Source organism: Oncorhynchus tshawytscha, linkage group LG02 (assembly GCF_018296145.1).
Source record: "Oncorhynchus tshawytscha isolate Ot180627B linkage group LG02, Otsh_v2.0, whole genome shotgun sequence".
In the NCBI taxonomy this organism is placed as follows: domain Eukaryota; kingdom Metazoa; phylum Chordata; class Actinopteri; order Salmoniformes; family Salmonidae; genus Oncorhynchus; species Oncorhynchus tshawytscha.
Window position 1 is genome coordinate 45,577,685 of NC_056430.1, and position 18,378 is coordinate 45,596,062.

Here is an 18,378-nt window from a genome sequence, read left to right on the forward strand (position 1 = left end):
TAGAAGACTGTCTCTAGAACCTATATAATTCTCAACTCCCAAATTCTAGTGACCAGCAGCACTGTTTTTCAAAGTAGCTCACCCTGAGATAGGCTATTGCCAAGAGGAGCGCATTGGCCATCACCGTGAGTAGTAGTCTATGGTGTCTTCATTATACGTGAGTCAGTGTGCCCCTGGAAATTGTATTTAATTGCCCAATGTAGTAATATATAAATAAAAACACTATTCAAACAGGAATGCTGCTTTAACATACTAAATTACAATTTTGGGGAAGGAAAATAATTTCACTCATGTTGTAAATTATAGGTCATATTTCATAGAAATCTGGAAACACTGGGCATTTACTTTAATAAGATTTAGACATGCATGGGTCACTTACCCGAAACCTCCCCTGTGCGCCGTTTGCTATCGAGTTGATGTCCTCACCAATACCCCGCCCTCGATTCCTATTTTCAGGATCTTGCGTGTCCTGTACTTCAACCTCATCAGGTCCACAGATGGATATTTCTCTGTTATGTAGCCGCGAATGGCCTGTGAGGAGACGATTCGAGAGTCCAACTCCTTCAGCGCTTCATTAACCAACACCATCGTGGGTGGATGAAGATGAGTTTTTCGTGCCACAGCAGGCGCTTTGCTGGATTCTAACAATGAAATTGACAAATGTATCAACCGTGATCTAACCAAATATCCGTTACTTTTTCAGCGGTTGCTGCTTTTTTAGGTGGCATGATTAAACGGTTAATATGAAAATAAAAACATTAGTTTAAAAACAGCAACTGCATTCTCAGCCTACACACGTTCAATGTTATGCACTTCAAGCAAAGCACGCGGTTTATCTGAACGGGCGCTGAAATGTAGGTACCAGACAGAGCATTAAAGGTAAACTAATCACTCCGAGTAGTGTGAACTCGCTTTTTCTTCTCTCCTCCGTTCCTTCCTTCCATCCATGCTTTCCTTTACTGCGTTTATCAGTTTACCGTCACTGCTCTGGCATATTATTAAACGTGACTCACCAAACATAAATGAAATATGAAAACCCTTGCAGGGTTTTTGTAGTTAAACATTGTGCAGCTGTTAAAAACTTAAAACAAAAGTCAAAGATAAATATTTTTCTCCGAAAGAAAAGTTAGTTTGTTGGTTTTAGAAATGGAATTGCCTGCAATAATGATTCAAAATACAATTTGTTGAAGACAGGTAGCTTTTGAACCTAAAAATAATTACAGATAAATGATTCTGAATGTTCAGCCTCCTTGTCCTCTGCAACATAACATTAGCCCACAGTTGCCATATGAGACATCTGTGGTTTTCCTGTGAACAAGCTCCACATCTGCTTTTCTATTGAAACATTTCATCTTTGTCCCAGTCACTGCCACCATCTTCTGTGATGTCAGACTAACAGTATGTATGTAGCTGTCTAAAAAATGACATTGTTCATCCCTGATATGGCTGGTCGTCTGTTTTTGCTCATCCTCCTTTTCGGTGAGTTATTTTTCCTTCCATCTGTTTGTGCGACAGGATATTTCATTCTTCTTTCCCCTCTATTAGTCTTTTACTTTAGGAACTCTTAATATTTCAACCTGTTATGGTTATAATAAGTGTGTCTTATTCCATTGATCATCCTATTGATTTATATTTCTCTGTCATTATTTTACATTTTGTACAGATAAGAATGACCACTGCTTGATAACATGGCTGTGAATGCATTACAGACTGTTCTGCTTCGCCAGCTTGTGTAAAGTGTTCCCATCTCAAGATTTCTTATTTTTCATAATGGCAAAAGAGCGCAATAATGACCCATTTTGTTATGTCTAGATACCTTCCAGTACCTCAAAGCCAAAGGTCAGTATCATTTTTATGGATTTAAAGCTGCAATATGTAACTTTTTGGGCTACCAGACAAAACAATGGATTACCAAAATATTCAAATAATGATTGACATATTTTCAATAAAAACGTTATTTTGATGAATTCATCCATACGATTTCATCCTTCCATGAGTGGCTGTATACACTGGCTATACAAAACATTAACATGACATAGACTGATCAGGCAAATCCAGGTGAAAGCTATGATCCCTTATTTATGTCACTTGTTAAAGCCACTTAAATCAGTATTAGATGAAGGGGAGGAGACAGGTTAAAGACATGGATTGTGTATGTGTGCCATTCAGAGGGGGAAAGGGCAAGACACAATATTTAAGTGCCTTTGAACGGGGTATGCTACTAGGTGCCAGAACTGTAACAAGGCTGGGTTTTTCACGCTCAACAGTTTCCTGTGCGTATCAAGAATGGTCCATCACCCTAAGGACATCCTGCCAACTTGACACAACTGTGGGAAGGATTGGAGTCAACATAGGTCCGCATCCCCGTGGAATGAGACAGACAGCAAGATTAATACAAATCTCCACTGTTGAAAACCAAATGCTAGTCTAAAATAAATGGGATATAATATCTTAATGCTTTTTACAGTGGAGATCAAGATAATAAATTGCCTGGCTGGGCTGATGAGATAGTAGATTGAGCAGTCAAATGGAATAGTGAATAGACCATTTTTTTGTGTTTGCAAACGTTGCGCCCATCGCCCTTGTGCGGCAACGTTTACAAACACAAAAAAAAAATGGTCTATTCACCATTCCATTTGACTGCTCAATCCACTATGGTGACAGAACGGAATGCCAACAAAAAAAAGCCTTTATTTACATGTTGCATATGAGTGCATTTCACACTACTTTTGGATTATAATTGGAGTTTAAGGGTCGTACGAAAGTCCTGCTTAATATAACGTTTGTGTCATCATTGTAAATCAAATGCATTATACTTAAAAATAACTTCAACTTCAACCAGTAAAATGTCTCTTTGGCTATCTTTTGCTGCAGCCTATGGCCATGTCAGTGAGTGTTTAGCATTCTAGCTAACAACTTGATGCATCCAAAATAGTTAATTTACAAAGATCAACACCAAATTATATTCTTAGTGACTGTTCAAGCAAGAATCAACACATCATTGTAAGCGTTAGGAGAGCCCCCCCAAAAGTTATTTTGTTTAGAACTAATAAAAACATAAATCTAGGCTATGTTGAATGTGAGCAGATGGCGTGGCTTTCTTACTGCAGCCAAGAGTCATGCGCATCTGTACATGATGTCAGTGTGTCGTGCACTGGAAAGTATCAAATCAAATCAAATCAAATTGTATTTGTCACATACACATGGTATGGGGCGGCAGGGTAGCCTAGTGGTTAGAGCGTTGGACTAGTAACCGAAAGTTCAAACCCCGAGCTGATAAGGTACAAATCTGTCGTTCTGCCCCTGAACAGGCAGTTAACCCACTGTTCCTAGGCCGTCATTGAAAATAAGAATTTGTTCTTAACTGACTTGCCTGGTTAAATAAAATTTAAATAAATAAATAAATAATAAATAAAAAGCAGAGGTTAATGCGAGTGTAGTGAAATGCTTGTGCTTCTAGTTCCGACAATGCAGTCATAACCAACGAGTAATCTGACCTAACAATTCCACAACAACTACCTTATACACACAAGCGTAAAGGGATAAAGAATATGTACATAAAGATATATGAATGAGTGATGGTACAGAATGGCATAGGCAAGATGCAGTAGATGGTATCGAGTACAGTATATACATATGAGATGAGTAATGTAGGGTATGTAAACATTATATTGAGTGGCATTGTTTCAAGTGTCTACTGATACAATTTTCCATTTTTAATTTGGCTGGAGTTGAGTCAGTATGTTGGCAGCAGCCACTCAATGTTAGTGGTGGCTGTTTAACAGTCTGATGGCCTTGAGATAGAAGCTGTTTTCAGTCTCTCGGTCCCTGCTTTGACGCACCTGTACTGACCTCGCCTTCTGGATGATAGCGGGGTGAACAGGCAGTGGCTCGGGTGGTTGTTGTCCTTGATGATCTTTATGGCCTTCCTGTGACATCGGGTGGTGTAGGTGTCCTGGAGGGCAGTTAGTTTGCCCCCAGTGTTGCGTCATGCAGACCTCACTACCCTCTGTAGAACCTTACGGTTGGGGGCAGAGCAGTTGCCGTACAGCCCGACAGGATGCTCTCGATTGTGCATCTGTAAAAGTATGGAACTCCATTTGGGTCTTTGCTTTTCAAAAAAGATACACGTGAAATAACACTGTTTGATGCGTCAAATCAGCTTGTTGACCAATCAGGACCTAGATATGACTGTACATCACATAATAATTTAACACGTTTGTTACTTTTTTACATAGTTATTACAGATTGATTACACTATCACTTGTATTTCATATGTCACAGTGATTCACCGATATGTGTGATGCTGGTAAAGTTTTGTCTTGTGCACCTGCCGCTGCAGCACAAGCACAGACACACCTCCCCAAGCTCTGGGACAGTTCTGGTCAGAAAGAAATCCATCACTTCCGTTGTTTGGCTGTGCCAATTTAGCAACGTTCCAAAATGAGCATATGTCCTGGTGAAAGGATGTAAATAAAACGCATTTAGGTCAGAGTCAGAGTTCACCAGCTGAGGTCAAAATACAATGTCAGTACAGTGCTACAGGTTCACAGTTTAGATCCATATACAGTGAGCCTTCAACAGTCACAATTCAGGGTAAGAAGACTATTTGAATGGTTGTAAACAATGTACTGTTGGGCCATCATTACCATGTTCCTCTTGGGATATGTTATCATACTGTGTGTTCTCATAATCTATTACATGAAACAATCAAGCAATATATTATATCTCCTTAATTTCCCATACTGTCGCTGCATAAAATATTGACTCAAGATCCTTAATTCTGAAATAACAAGGAGGGATTAGGCTATCAGTACATTTCTCAAAACCACAAAATGCTAAATGCGTAATCCCCTATTCTCACAGACCTTCCTCAGCTGACAGTGAGTTCTACAGTCATCAGAGAGACAGAATCAGTTCAGCTGAGTTGTGAGACTCCTCCATCTCTGCCTGTGTCTCACTGTTACTTCTACATAGAGGGGAGGAAGAATCTTCCAGACTCATCCTGTACTCAGACAATAACAGGAACAGAGCTGCTCAAGAGGGCAGATCAAACGTTTCCAGATGTGGTCAAAGTGACGTGTTACTATGCTGTAAGGAGATCTCACACATCTCCTTTAAGTGACCCTGTCTCAGTCACTGTTCTGGGTAAGTAGGTGGTTTATAAAATTATACACGTCACTGTTATACCGTATTAATTATGCTCGTTCTGAAAATGAGATCTTCTGTCGTATTTCCTGAAAGTCTAAATTTCTCATAATGATAGAAATTACTGTACTTTGTACAAACATAAATGCTGAAATAGTTGAACATTTGATTAATGGATTTTCCATACTGTTAGTATGTATGGATTACCTGTGATGTTTTGAAATACAACTTTCAAAGAGACACTATTCCCCTGATCTCACAGACCCACCTCCTCCCAGGCTGACAGTCAGTTCTACAGTCATCAGAGAGAGAGACTCAGTTCGGCTGAGCTGTCAGACTCCTCCATCTGTCTCTGTGTCTCAGTGTTACTTCTACACAGAGGGGAGAGATCCTAAACCCTCACCCTGTATGCGATCACTCACGGGGACTGAGCTGCTCTCGTGGGCAGGTCAAAGTTCATCTGCTGAGCTCAAACTGAGATGTTTTTACACTGTAGAAACTCACTTTCCATCGATGCACAGTGGTTCAGTCTCTGTTACTATTCTTTGTAAGAAATTATATATTCAGATTGTCTTGGATGATTCTGTTTAAATCACAATCTCATCCAATGTCATTTCAAAATAGTTGTTGTGAAGACAATAAATATTTGACATGTATATGTCAAAAGTAGAGTTCTAAGATCCCACGGCAAACAACCACAGAGAGGCAAAAGTACAATCAAAGGTTCTTTATAAACTCAGTAATACACAGTAATACACAGTATCACTACAGTCCTATTAGAAATGTATAAATAGGCTGGGATTTAGGGCTGTAGGCTAACTAGAAGCAACTGGCCAAACTAACACAGCAGGTGATACCTGGGTCCTTCTGAGTAGGGTTTGTTCATTCGCTTCTACCCGAGCAGGATTAGTTTGGCTCTACCCGAACAGGGTACGGCTCTTCCTCCTGAGCAGGGAGAGGAAGATTTGTGGAATCACTACACACCATACAAGCAAGCAAAATATTCTGTGCGTTCAATTTGATTCAATTTCAATTCTCACGTGAGAATGTAAGGAATTAAGTGAAAGGCAATCGTTGTAAACACACAGCACACATGATTAAATGGCACTCATAAATAGGAATGATATCAAATAAGACATGCTGATACGTAATATAAAGAGAATGGCAGGCTCTAGGTTAGTAAGAGTCAGTGTCACTTGAGACATATACATTACATTCAAATAGAGTGATGCAAAAAGGAGTCTCTGTCTTTTCCTAACAGATCCAAAACCAGACATTACAGTCCATTTAGATGAGGACTTCACCATCATCTGTTTGATTCATGAATCCTTAAGTCCTGACACCACCTGTAGCCTGTATGTTGGAGAGGAGAGTCAGCCATCCTTCACAGCACCGATCAAGAAGAGAAAAGCCACCTCAGCATCCGGACAACAGTTCTGTCAATTCACTCCAAAACATAGTGATCTGATCAGTCGTCTACAGTCAATGAGGCGTAAGGAGGTGAGCTGTGACTACAGATTGAGCTCAGGACCAAACTCTCTCTCTCCACGCAGTGATGGGCACAGCTTTGCACGTGAGTCATTATCTAAACCTATCTATCAGGGCTGTAGGTCTTCATGATCTGACTCACTTTGATTTTAGCATCTTCTTAGTATGACTATATTAATTCTGACCAACAAACTAAATACCACATTTCAATCCCAAATGATTTTAGATCTGGTGGGAGTTCACATCAGCGATCCAACAACTATACAGACACCTTCTATAGCAGGTAGTCCACATATTTGTGCTTTTAAAGTGTCACTGCTGTTATTTTAAAGCAACACAAGTTTCAGCAATAAGAATAGTTGTGTCAATGTGTAAATGAAGCTGTTCTGTTAGATAATTAAGCTGTTCTATAGATATGACACCAGCCTCAACACCAACGCCTGGGATCATCAGCACAAGTATTATAATGTCTGTGTTCATCTAGTCGAGTGTTTAGATCGTATCTATACTCTGTTAGGCTTCTGCTGTTAGATAACATGGTGACTTTATTCTAGGAAGCTGTCAACAACAATCAACACATTATCTGTCCTGAAAGACTTGATCACCTTATGAATTGGTCTCATCATCTCTATAATGAGGAGAAATATAATATACCAGGGCAGGAAGCAATCTGTCCGTAGTGATTTTATAGTCCTACTTTTCCCACTTTGAATAGACAAGTCATGAAGGTATTTCAAAAGGCCAACAACACCATGATGATCATTAATACGATCATGAATAAAATACTAATTTCATTAATATGTGTTTTCTCAGTGGTTTTAAGTCCAGGTCCTGGATATACTTTGCCTCCCAGCACGACAGTGAGTCCTACAGAAGGTGTGTTGGACCTCTAAATGACCATCTCTGCAAATACCAATTGTAGTCAAGGGTTTAGATTAATGCTTTATCTTATTCTTGTGTAATCATATTGCTTCCCACTAGTTTTGACTGTTACTTCTACTTTGATCCCAGACACCACAGTGAGACCAACTACCAGTAAGTAAATCCACTCATTTTAACTTACATGTATATTTTTGTTTACATTAATTCACTAAAGATCCATCTGATTTATGAATTGACCCATTCATAGCTGCTGTGATTTCGTCTAGATTTGTGTACTTTAAGTCTATCTGATTTGTAGGTAATGTGTAGTGTACTTCTCTATTTCTGCTTATTGAATGACCTAATAAATTAAATGCATTTACATTTGTTCTTGTGTAATCTCCTCTCACCAGGTTTGACCTCTCCTTTGACCCCCAGCACGGCAGTGAATCCTACATCCGGTGTGTTGTCCATCTTTCTCTAGTTAGCAGATAGGACCTAAACAAATAGACTAGCTTTATTTTAGCCAGGTTTTTACTCACAAATATCCCCTGATTAAAAAAAAGAGGTTGATATTTAATTAATTAAATCAACCCATTTAGATACCTTTGTTATTGTATAATCAGATCCAATGACTTTGCTTTGCACCGGGTTTGACTTCTAGTTCTACTTTGACAACTGACACCCCTAAGAGTCCACATGATTTTAGTTTAGTGGTGTAATAAGTTGTGTTGTGTGTTAACTGTTATTAAACAGTCTCTCTCTTGCATGTGCCCAGGAGGTCAAAGCTCCACAGAAAGCGTTCTGGGTAAGCATCCATCTCTAGCTGACTACCTGTCTTTTCTCAGACAAATGAGACATTTACAGGAAGGAAGTGGAGTTTACAATAAAAAATATTCTATATTATTCTCAGAAAATAAAATGTCGTCCCCCATCTCCCTTATCATGTAGGTCCATTGCTTGTTCAAGAGGTGCTGATATCTGATAGAGTTTTGCATAATTACATCCCATACCTCAGTTGTATTTGCCCGAGCTTTGTTTATCATGGCCGCTGATCGCTCTAAACGAACAATATCTTGAAAATATGATAACCATGTTTGAGGCAAGGGGATTGTAGGGGTAATCCACTAAGGATAACCTTTTGTGCTGCTGTTAACACCGCATAAATTATTATCTTATTATTATAAATTATTATTTTCTGAACCAGTTGCAGTACAAATGTAGAGTTATCATTCAACAAAAATAAAGGTGGATCTTCACAGGGAAACACATGTTTGTAAGGAAATCCAAAACATGTGACCAGAACTGGGACACCACAGGACATTCCCAAAACATTTGTGTTACAACAGCATTCATACGCCGTCTCTCACATTTTGGAGTAGGAATCAGCTTCATCTTAAAATGTCTAAATGTGGTTGCATAACTTCTATGTATGAGCTTATAATGTATAAGCTGGTGTGCTGGGTTTTTAGAGGTAACAAATACATTTTCCTAAATGGTATCCCAGTTCAGGTCAGTCCCCAATCCCTGCATTTCACGGTTCCATACTAGAGTGACACCCAATGTAGAGCATTTAACAAACAGCAGGCAATCGTAAGTAGCAGAGACCATTCTAGAAGTTAATGAAGGGAATATCCATGTAAGCATTATGTGGGATGTTATGGCTGAGACCCCACTAACGGGATCGATATTACAACAGCCAGTGAAAGTGCAGGGTGCCAAATTCAAACAGAAATCTCATAATTAAAATTCCTCAAGCATACAAGTATGTCACACCATTTTAAAGATACACTTCTTGTTAATCCCACCACAGTGTTCGATTTCAAATAGACGTTTCGGCAAAAGCACCACAAATGATTATGTTAGGTCAGAGCCAAGTCACAGAAAAACAAAACCATTTTTCCAGCCAGAGAGGAGTCACAAAAATCAGAAATTTAGAGAGAATTAATCACTAACCTTTGATCTTCATCTGATTACACTCGTAGGATTTCATGTTACACAATACATGTACATTTTGTTCGATAAAGTTCATATTTATATAAAGAAATCTCAGCATAAATTGGCACGTAATGTTCAGTAACGTAAACTCACTCACTTTTGTACATCGCCTTGATCCGTACAATTGACCTTATTTTTGAGCCCAAAAAAACGTAATACTTCCAGATCAACTGTAATATCAATGCCAATGTAAAACACAATTTCTCCCCTTTCCAACTAAATTAATGACGAGACCTTCATGATGCCCATCTCTGCATAATTCATCAAGGCAATGAGCTCCGTCTGGTCTTTTTAAAAATGGCGGGTGGGGAGCGAAGGCTACGAAGTGATCTTGAAAGGGGGTAATATGTTGTGTGAAGAAAACTGTTTTTTTTCACCCGATTTGTCCAACTAATCAACCTTAAAATGTAAATAAAACATAAAGAGTTTATGTTATGTCTCATCACATACCTGTTTGAAGGTTTGTGTCGAATTTGAAGAGGGGTTTAGGGCTGCGCTAACGTTAGCCTCACAAGTGAACTGCAGCTGTTCCGGCTTTTGAGTGTCATGATGGCTCGCAGAAATGACCTGCAAAAAACTGCAAATGGCACCCTAGTCATGAAATATTAGTTTAATATTAGCAATAATTATATTAATTTAGACAAAAATAATGAAGTTTTCTTACAAGTGTATATGGTTGAGCATGATTTTAATCTGCGAGAGAAGGGCTACCCCTGGTGGAAAGAGGCGGTACGGCACAAAATGAGTCGCAAATGCGTGCTGGACGTTACGTAGTGACACGTCACGATGTAACGTACAGCACCAGAGGGGTTAGTTTTTTCATCTTTTCTCCAATACTGTTAGCCCATTACCATGTCAATCAATGCTGAATCGAAATGTAGTTTCACACCCCGGATTTTGATGCCAACACAGTCACTACAGTCTCATTCATTTTCATTGCAGCCTCGTTTGAATGCCGTGGTTACGCACATTTGTACGGAATTGGGTGAGTTTACGTTAGTTCCAAAAACATCTGGTGATTTTGCAGAGAGCCACATCAATTTACAGAAATACTCATTATAAATGTTGAAGAAAATACAAGTGTTATACATGGAACTTTAGATACACTACTCCTTAATGCAACCGCTGTGTCAGATTTCAAAAAAGCTTTACGGAAAAAGCAAACCATGCAATAATCTGAGTACGGCGCTCAGAGCCCAAACAAGACAAAAAGATATCCTCCGTATTGTGCAGTCAACAGAAGTCAGAAATAACATTATAAACATTAATTTACCTTTGATGATCTTCATCAGAATGCACTCCCAGGAATCCCAATTCCACAATAAATGTTTGTTTTGTTCGATAATATCCATCATTTATGTCCAAATAACTCCGTTTGGATCGCGCGTTCAGTACACAATCTAAACTCACGACTGGCAGGTCCAAGCAAAAGTTCAGATGAAAAGTCATATTACAGTCCGTAGAAACATGTCAAACTAAGTATAGAATCAATCTTTAGGATGTTTTTAACATAAATCTTCAATAATGATCCAACTGGAGAATTCCTTTGTCTTCAGAAATGCAATGGAACCGAGCTCGATCTCACGTCAACGCGCATGGTCAGCGCATGTTCAGCTCATGGCAGACCTTACTCAATCCCCTCTTATTCAGCCCCACTTCACAGTAGAAGCATCAAACAAGGTTCTAAAGACTGTTGACATCTAGTGGAAGCCTTAGGAAGTGCAACATGACCAATATCCCACTGTTTCTTCAATAGGGAATGAGTTGAGAAACGACCAACCTCAGATTTCCCACTTCCTGGATGGATTTTTTCTCAGGTTTTTGCCTGCCATATGAGTTCTGTTATACTCACAGACATCATTCAAACAGTTTTGGAAACTTCAGAGTGTTTTCTATCCAAATATACTAATAATATGCATATATTAGCAACTGGGACTGAGTAGCAGGCAGTTTACTCTGGGAACCTTATTCATCCAAGCTACTCAATACTGCCCCCAGCCATAAGAAGTTAATGGGGCATCCCATGGTACACCATAAGCTTTTAAGGCTCTGGGTTTTAACAATAATATTCAAAATTCTGAAATTGTGAATCTTTCTACTGACTGAGTTGTGTTGTTTTCTAACAGAAATAATGAATACCTTTCTTCTTGTGTAATCAGATCCAGAATTAACTTTTAATACTTTCCAGTAGTTTCGACTGTTACTTCTACTTTGACCCCTGACATCACAGTGAGACCAACTAGTAAGTATCCCTTACTTTGCAATTACATTTTTAGTTCACTCTAATTCACTGAAGCTCCAACAGGTTTACTCATAGACTTATTCATGGCTGCTTGTACGTTCACTCTAAATTGTACTTTTCTTAGATATGAATAGCGCCGGAGGGGATGGCTGCCATTTTACGGGTTCCTAACCAATTGTGCTATTCTGGGTGTTTTCTTTTGCGTTGTTTGTACCTTGTTTTGCACACAATGTTTCTGCCACTGTCTCTTATGACTGAAAAGAGCTTCTGGACATCAGAACAGTGATTACTCACTGGGCGAAGATTTTTTCTTTAATGAATTGAAGGAGAAAGATTTATGTCTTTTCACGGACCAGGCCCAAAGCCCCGTCATTCGCATGAAGAGGAGACGACCGATACAGGGGCCGCAGATCCTGATGCTTGGTGAGAATTCATCTGTAAGTGGATAATCCTGCTTTACCATCCGTATCTTATGTTTCACCGAGTCATGGCTGAACGAGGACATGGATCATATACAGTTGGCTGGGTTTACCGTGTATCGGCAAGACAGAACAATAAACCTCCGGTAAGATGAGGGCTGGAGGTCTGTCTATTTGTCAATAACAGCTGGTGTGCAAATATTAAGGAAGTCTAGAGGTTTTGCTCGCCTGAGGTAGAGTATCCCATGATAAGCTGTAGTCCACACAATATACCAAGAGAGTTTATCTATATTTTTGTAGCTGTCTATTTACCACCACAAACCGATGCAGGCACTAAGACCGCACTCAACGAGCTGTATAAGGCCATAAGCAGACAAGAGAATGCTCATCCAGAAGCGGTGCTCTTAGTGCTGGAGACTTTAATGCAGGAAAACTTTAATCCATGTTACCTAATTTCTACCAGCATGTCAAATGTGCAACCAGAGAAAAATAAAATCTATACCACCTTTACTCCACACACAGAGATGTGTACAAATCTCTCCCTCACCCTCCATTTGGAAAATCTGACCATAATTATATCCTCCTGATTCCTGCTAACCTGCAAAAACTTAAGCAAGACTTACCAGTGACTCGCTCATTACAGAAGTGGTCCGATGACACGCATGCTATGCTACATGACTGTTTTGCTAGCACAGACTGAAATATGTTTTGGGATTCATCCGATGGCATTGAGGAGTACACTACATTACCGACTTCATCTGTACGTACATATGCCAACCAGAAGCCATGGATTACAGGCAACATCCGCGCTGAGCAAAAATCTAAAGCTGCTGCTTTCAAGGAGCGAGACACTAATCCGGATGCTTATAAGAAATCCTGCTATGCCCTCAGATGAACCATCAAACAGGCAAAGCATTAATACAGGTTTAAGATTGAATCCTACTACACTGGCTCTGACGCTCGTTGTATGTGGCAAGGCTTGCAAACTATTGCGGATTACAAAGGGAAACCCAACCATGAGCTGCCCAGTGGCGAAAGCCTACCAAACGAGCTAAATGCCTTCTATGCTTGCTTCAAGGCAAGCTACACTTAACCTTGCATGAAATCACCAGCTGTTTCGGACGAATGTCAGATCACGCTCTCCGTTGCCGATGTGAGTAAGATCTTTGAACAGGTCAACATTCACTTGGCTGCAGGGCCAGACGGATTACCAGGACGCATACTGAGAACATGCACTGACCAACTGGCAAGTGTCTTCACTGACATTTTCAACCTCTCCCTGACCGACTCTGTAATACACAAACTGACATGGTCCAAACACACCAAGACAGTCGTGAAGAAGGCATGACAAATCCTATGCCCTCTCAGGAGACCGAAAAGATTTGGCATGGGTCCTCAGATCCTCAAAAAGTTATACAGCTGCACCATCGAGAGCATCCTGACTGATTGCATCACCGCTTGGTATGGCAACTGCTTGGCATCTGACCGTAGAGGTTAGTGCGTACGGCCCAGTACATCACTGGGGACAAGCTTCCTGCCATCCAGGACATCTATACCAGGCGGGGTCAGAGAAAGGACCTAAAAATTGTCAAGACTCCAGCCACGCAAGTCAAAAACTGTTCTCTCTGCTACCGCATGGCAAGTGGTACCGGATCGCCAAGTCTAAGTCCAAAAGGCTCAAATGGCTAACCAGACTATTTGCATTGATCTCCTTTTTTACGCTGCTGCTACTCGCTGTTTATTACCTATGCGTAGTCACTTTACACCTTCTCACATATACATATTACCTGAATTACCTATAGCCTCGTTATTGTTTTTATTTTTACATTTTATTTCTTTAGAATTTTTTAGCAAATATTTTCTTACTTAAAAAATGCATTGTTGAAAGTAAGTGTTTCATGGTAAGGTTGTATTGTAACACCTGTTGTATTCAGCGCATGTGACAAAAAACATTTTATTTGATTTGATATGAAACAAATGTACATTTCTCATCTCTTCTCACCAGGTTTGACCTCTCCTTTGGCCCCCAGCACAGCAGTGAATCCTACATCAGGTGTGCTGGTCATCTTTAGTTAGTTAAAAAAGTAAATTGTTTTCAGTTTATCTTACCCAGGTCTTTGTATTCTTTCCTCATCACAAATGTGCCTAATTACTAGAAAAGAGGTTTATCTTGGATTGATTAAATCAATGACTTTGCTTTGCACCAGATTTGACTGTTAATCCTACTTTGACAACTGACACACCAAAGAGTCCAACTGAAAGTTTGTATGGCCACACGATTTTTGTTTATTGGTGTATACTAGTTGTGATGTGTGTTAACTGTTAACAAACTGCTCTATCTTGCATGCCTCTATCTTGCTCCGCCGGGGAAGTCCCATTAGTTCTCTTATTTAGTGCTTAAACAGACAAGTTATATTTGCAAGATTTAGCTTACTCAAAATTCATAATTAATTCATCATTAACGTTTGTTTCATGCATGTGACCAACCAATACCTCACAAGGCTTCTTCTCTTCAAGCTGAGACCTTGAAACTGAGACACCCCTTTCGGTTTTCAAAACAATGTTCTTGGCGCACTGCCAAATTGCTTATACTGATAGTGAGGATTCCTCCCAGTCACGATCAATCAGTCAGTTGCATGGACCCAGTCCAATTGGTTATTAGAAAAGCACAAACATAACATTTTCCTTCACAGGCTCAAATGTAAAATGTTTAGCTAACTGGCTGTCTTTTCTCACATATATGAAAACGGAAACGTTTACCAAGACTAATAATAAAGTGGTATTCTAACACCTGTCTACAATTGAAGTATTTACATTTGGATTAAGAGCTAATGACCTCTCCTGATGTCATCATGTCACCAAACAGAGGTGCAATTATGGCAGACAGCAGTGTGTATGGCTTCTGGAGTGGGCGTGTTCTTAATGGGATTGACAGCTGTCTATCTCTGCAGGAGGACCAGTGAGTACTTCTGATTCTGCATAACAAATAACTTGCAAACATTTTCCTTCTCATATTAATGTAAGTGCCTTTGACATGGGTTAATCTTTCAACTAATTTTGGTGATATTGTGTAGTGTATATTCAACATCAATCATTTAGTCTAATTTGTTTTTCAGAGAAAACCAATTCTCAGAGGTAAGAATTCCCTTGTGAATATGATGCAGATTGTATCAAACTTTAGTTCTGTATTGTCCATGATGAGATGTTCTTACCACAACCTTCTTATATACTTTTATGTTGTACAGACCTACAGCCAGACAGGATGATCACAGCCAATGTATGTTCCAAACAAATACATCAAACACTGCACACACTACTAACACAACTACACACATGCATGTACAAACAACAAATTCTAATTCAAGTTTTATTTATTTTCTGTTGTAGGTGATTTGGTGATGGGAGCTATGAGCAGTGCAGGCATGTTGGATTCAAGAGATGCTGGGATCTATTCTCTCATCACCTCGGTACCGTCCATGTTTTTGCCCTCAGGTGAGTTTGTAACAGAATGTCTCCTGCCTGATCACTTCTGTACCATCCACAACTTTACCATTAGGTTTGTCTGTTTAACTCTGTCCCAATGTTTCATAACATGTTGGGCTTTTATAGGACTCAAAGTTGTTTAGGCTTGGATGTTGGTCTGAGGTAGTCATATCAGTAAGCATGTATGTATCTAAGTTATACATAAGATAATGTGTTAGAGCATGAGAATAGAGCTGTACGTCTACAGGATGGTTTGAGTCAGGAGGAGAAGTGACGTGTGTGTGTGCGCGCACATACTGACTCACTCACTCACTCACTCAGGCTCCTTCTGTGTTGTACAGGTCCTTTTGAAGAAAATGGAAAGTCATCTGAAAACGACAATGTAAGTTCAGAATCACCCACTGTGTTTGGTGACTGTGATCGACTCTCAGTTTCAGATTGATGTTGCATCATTTTAAATTACATTACATTTACATTACTGTAGAATTAAAGGACTGAAGTTAAACTGTCTGTTTCTTTCTCTAGTCTGATATGTACCACATATACAGCTCAATCCCTGACAGACCAGCAACCTCAGCCCAGCATGATGGGTTTTACAGTCTGCAGACACACTGAAACTACACCACTGGCTCTCTGTATGTCTCACAGAAATACTGTTTCTTTCAGGATGTCCTTTATTTATCACACATCATGTTACTGTAAATAAGTATCTAAAACATCTACTGCAGTGCCGTTTCTATTTATAAGTAACATTCAGTAAGCAGCCGCTAGAGGCCCCTCCCCCCTCCAAAAACAACCGTAGGATAGTAGAATACACAACGTGCAGTTTCGAAATGTGGTTCTACATCAGAAGTTTTTCTCTTGTTATTTCAGTCACTGACAGTCACTCAATTATCCCATGTCAGCTAAGATTTTATAGATTGCTAGGCAAGTTAGTCTAACCAGGTATCTAAGTCTTGTAGTAATGGTCTAATTACTGCCCAGGGGCCCTGACTTCCACGGGGCCCCCAATAATTTTGTTAGTCACTCTCACTCAGATATCAAATGAACATGGCATAAGTCATGGCAAAATGTGTGGAATTGCAGGAAATTAGCTTTAAACTGAATTGTATTATTTCCACGACAATGGCACAACGTGTTGAATTTCAGGAAATTTGCTTAATAACTGCAAAGTTCTCTCCGCCCCATGGCAAAATGAGTAGAATTGCAGGACATTAAGTTCTCTCCGCCCCGTGGCAAAATGAGTAGAATTGCAGGACATAAACTTTAAAGCTCCAAATGTTTCTCTTTGCCGCCATGAGCGGGGCCACTAAAATGTTTTATCGGTGAGGTGGGCAAATCTCGCTTACGGTCCCCAAAATGCTTGGAACTGCCGTAATTTACTGTATCACACTTTGACACTCTGGATTTTGGAGGGGTCCGGGACATACTCCCCTTTAAATGCCCAAGTAAATATATACTGTATTTATATATATTCTGTCATCTGTGTGATGTCTCCTTCCATAATGGTTTGATACAGTTTACTAAATAAAATATATTTGTGATCAAACTCGATAGATACAGACAATTTAAAATAAATCAATAAATATATAACATATTCACACAATGCAAAAAAACAGGTAAATAGGAAATTAAGATAATTTAAGTCATTATGATCCAAAGTGGTATTGCTAAGACATTTTTCTTGGTGAAATTCATCTTGTGTTGAAATATGCTTATAATATAAACCAGATGCACCCAAACAATCTGGGGGAAAAGTCTCATGTTATTTGACCAATTTCTGCAGCAAAGGTTAGCAAACCCCAAAAGCCTGATCTTATAGCAAAAGTATTGATATTGATATTGCCCACATACGTTTGAGACAAGCTACAAAATATAACATTTCGGTTTTAAAAATGTTTACATTGTTGGCAACATCAGATCATCAAAACTGAAAAATATAGATTTCCAAATGCTATTCAAATCTCCAAATTTCTCCATGGTCACATGTTAACTTGTTGTTTTCCAAATTCCCAGTTGAATTTCAACTTACTCAGCACCTCAGTCGCTCCTTCAATGTACAGTGTTGTAGACATATTCTAGCCTTGAAGTCCAATGACTGCGGAGTGGTTTAGATGTAAATGGTGTGAGAACACAACTTCATTACATTTTTTCCAGTTAATATGAGCTTACATTCTGTTTCGATGCACACTTGAGCTTAGCGGTCAGGGTGGTCGATTATGCTATAGGGGATGGCTTTGTTTGTTGAAAAGGGGTGGGTCCCCCTCACCTCCCATATACACTGTACACACTGTACATAGATCTTTCTATTGTGTTATTGACTGTATGTTTGTTTATGTGTAACTGTGTTTTTGTTTTTGTCGCACTGCTTTGCTTTATCTTGGCCAGGTTGCAGTTGTAAATGAGAACTTGTTCTCAACTGGCCTACCTGGTTAAATAAATGTGAAATAAAATAAAAAATAAATCCCTCTTCTATACAGTGGGGAGAACAAGTATTTGACACACTGCCGATTTCGCAGGTTTTCCAACTTACAAAGCATGTAGAGGTCTGTAATTTTTTATCATAGGTACACTTCAACTGTGAGAGACAAAACAAAAATCCAGAAAATCACATTGTATGATATTTAAGTAATTAATTTGCATTTTATTGCATGACATAAGTATTTGATACATCAGAAAAGCAGAACTTAATATTTGGTAAAGAAACCTTTGTTTGCAATTACAGAGATCATATGTTTC

At 39.3% G+C, this 18,378-nt stretch overlaps 2 protein-coding genes across 25 annotated transcripts in view; one reads left to right on the plus strand and one right to left on the minus strand.

Annotated features, from left to right (window-relative positions):
• Positions 1-18,378, minus strand: part of LOC112244872 (nuclear pore complex protein DDB_G0274915) — a 710,200-nt gene that overhangs the window by 12,331 nt on the left and 679,491 nt on the right. The gene's annotated exons all lie outside the window — the stretch shown is intronic.
• LOC112244881 (mucin-5AC-like) overlaps positions 22-18,378 on the plus strand; it is a 63,566-nt gene continuing 45,209 nt past the window's right edge. For 5 of the 14 annotated variants that reach the window (XR_006079105.1, XR_006079104.1, XM_042299571.1 and 2 more), the window contains exons 1-5: positions 40-1,479; positions 1,813-1,839; positions 4,867-5,148; positions 6,410-6,721; positions 6,863-6,919. Coding sequence is in view for 12 of the 14 variants with exons in the window: in XM_042299571.1 (XP_042155505.1) it covers positions 1,422-1,479; positions 1,813-1,839; positions 4,867-5,148; positions 6,410-6,721; positions 6,863-6,919 (736 nt within the window). In the remaining 2 variants the exon portion in view is untranslated. Of the gene's footprint in view, positions 1,480-1,812; positions 1,840-4,866; positions 5,149-6,409; positions 6,722-6,862; positions 6,920-7,449; positions 7,513-7,617; positions 7,672-7,910; positions 7,959-8,275; positions 8,306-11,683; positions 11,738-14,161; positions 14,210-15,022; positions 15,116-15,272; positions 15,292-15,401; positions 15,434-15,543; positions 15,649-15,980; positions 16,022-16,164; positions 17,899-18,378 lie in introns of those variants that run through there. The other 9 variants (XM_042299590.1, XM_042299605.1, XM_042299606.1 and 6 more) reach the window with 8 other exon arrangements.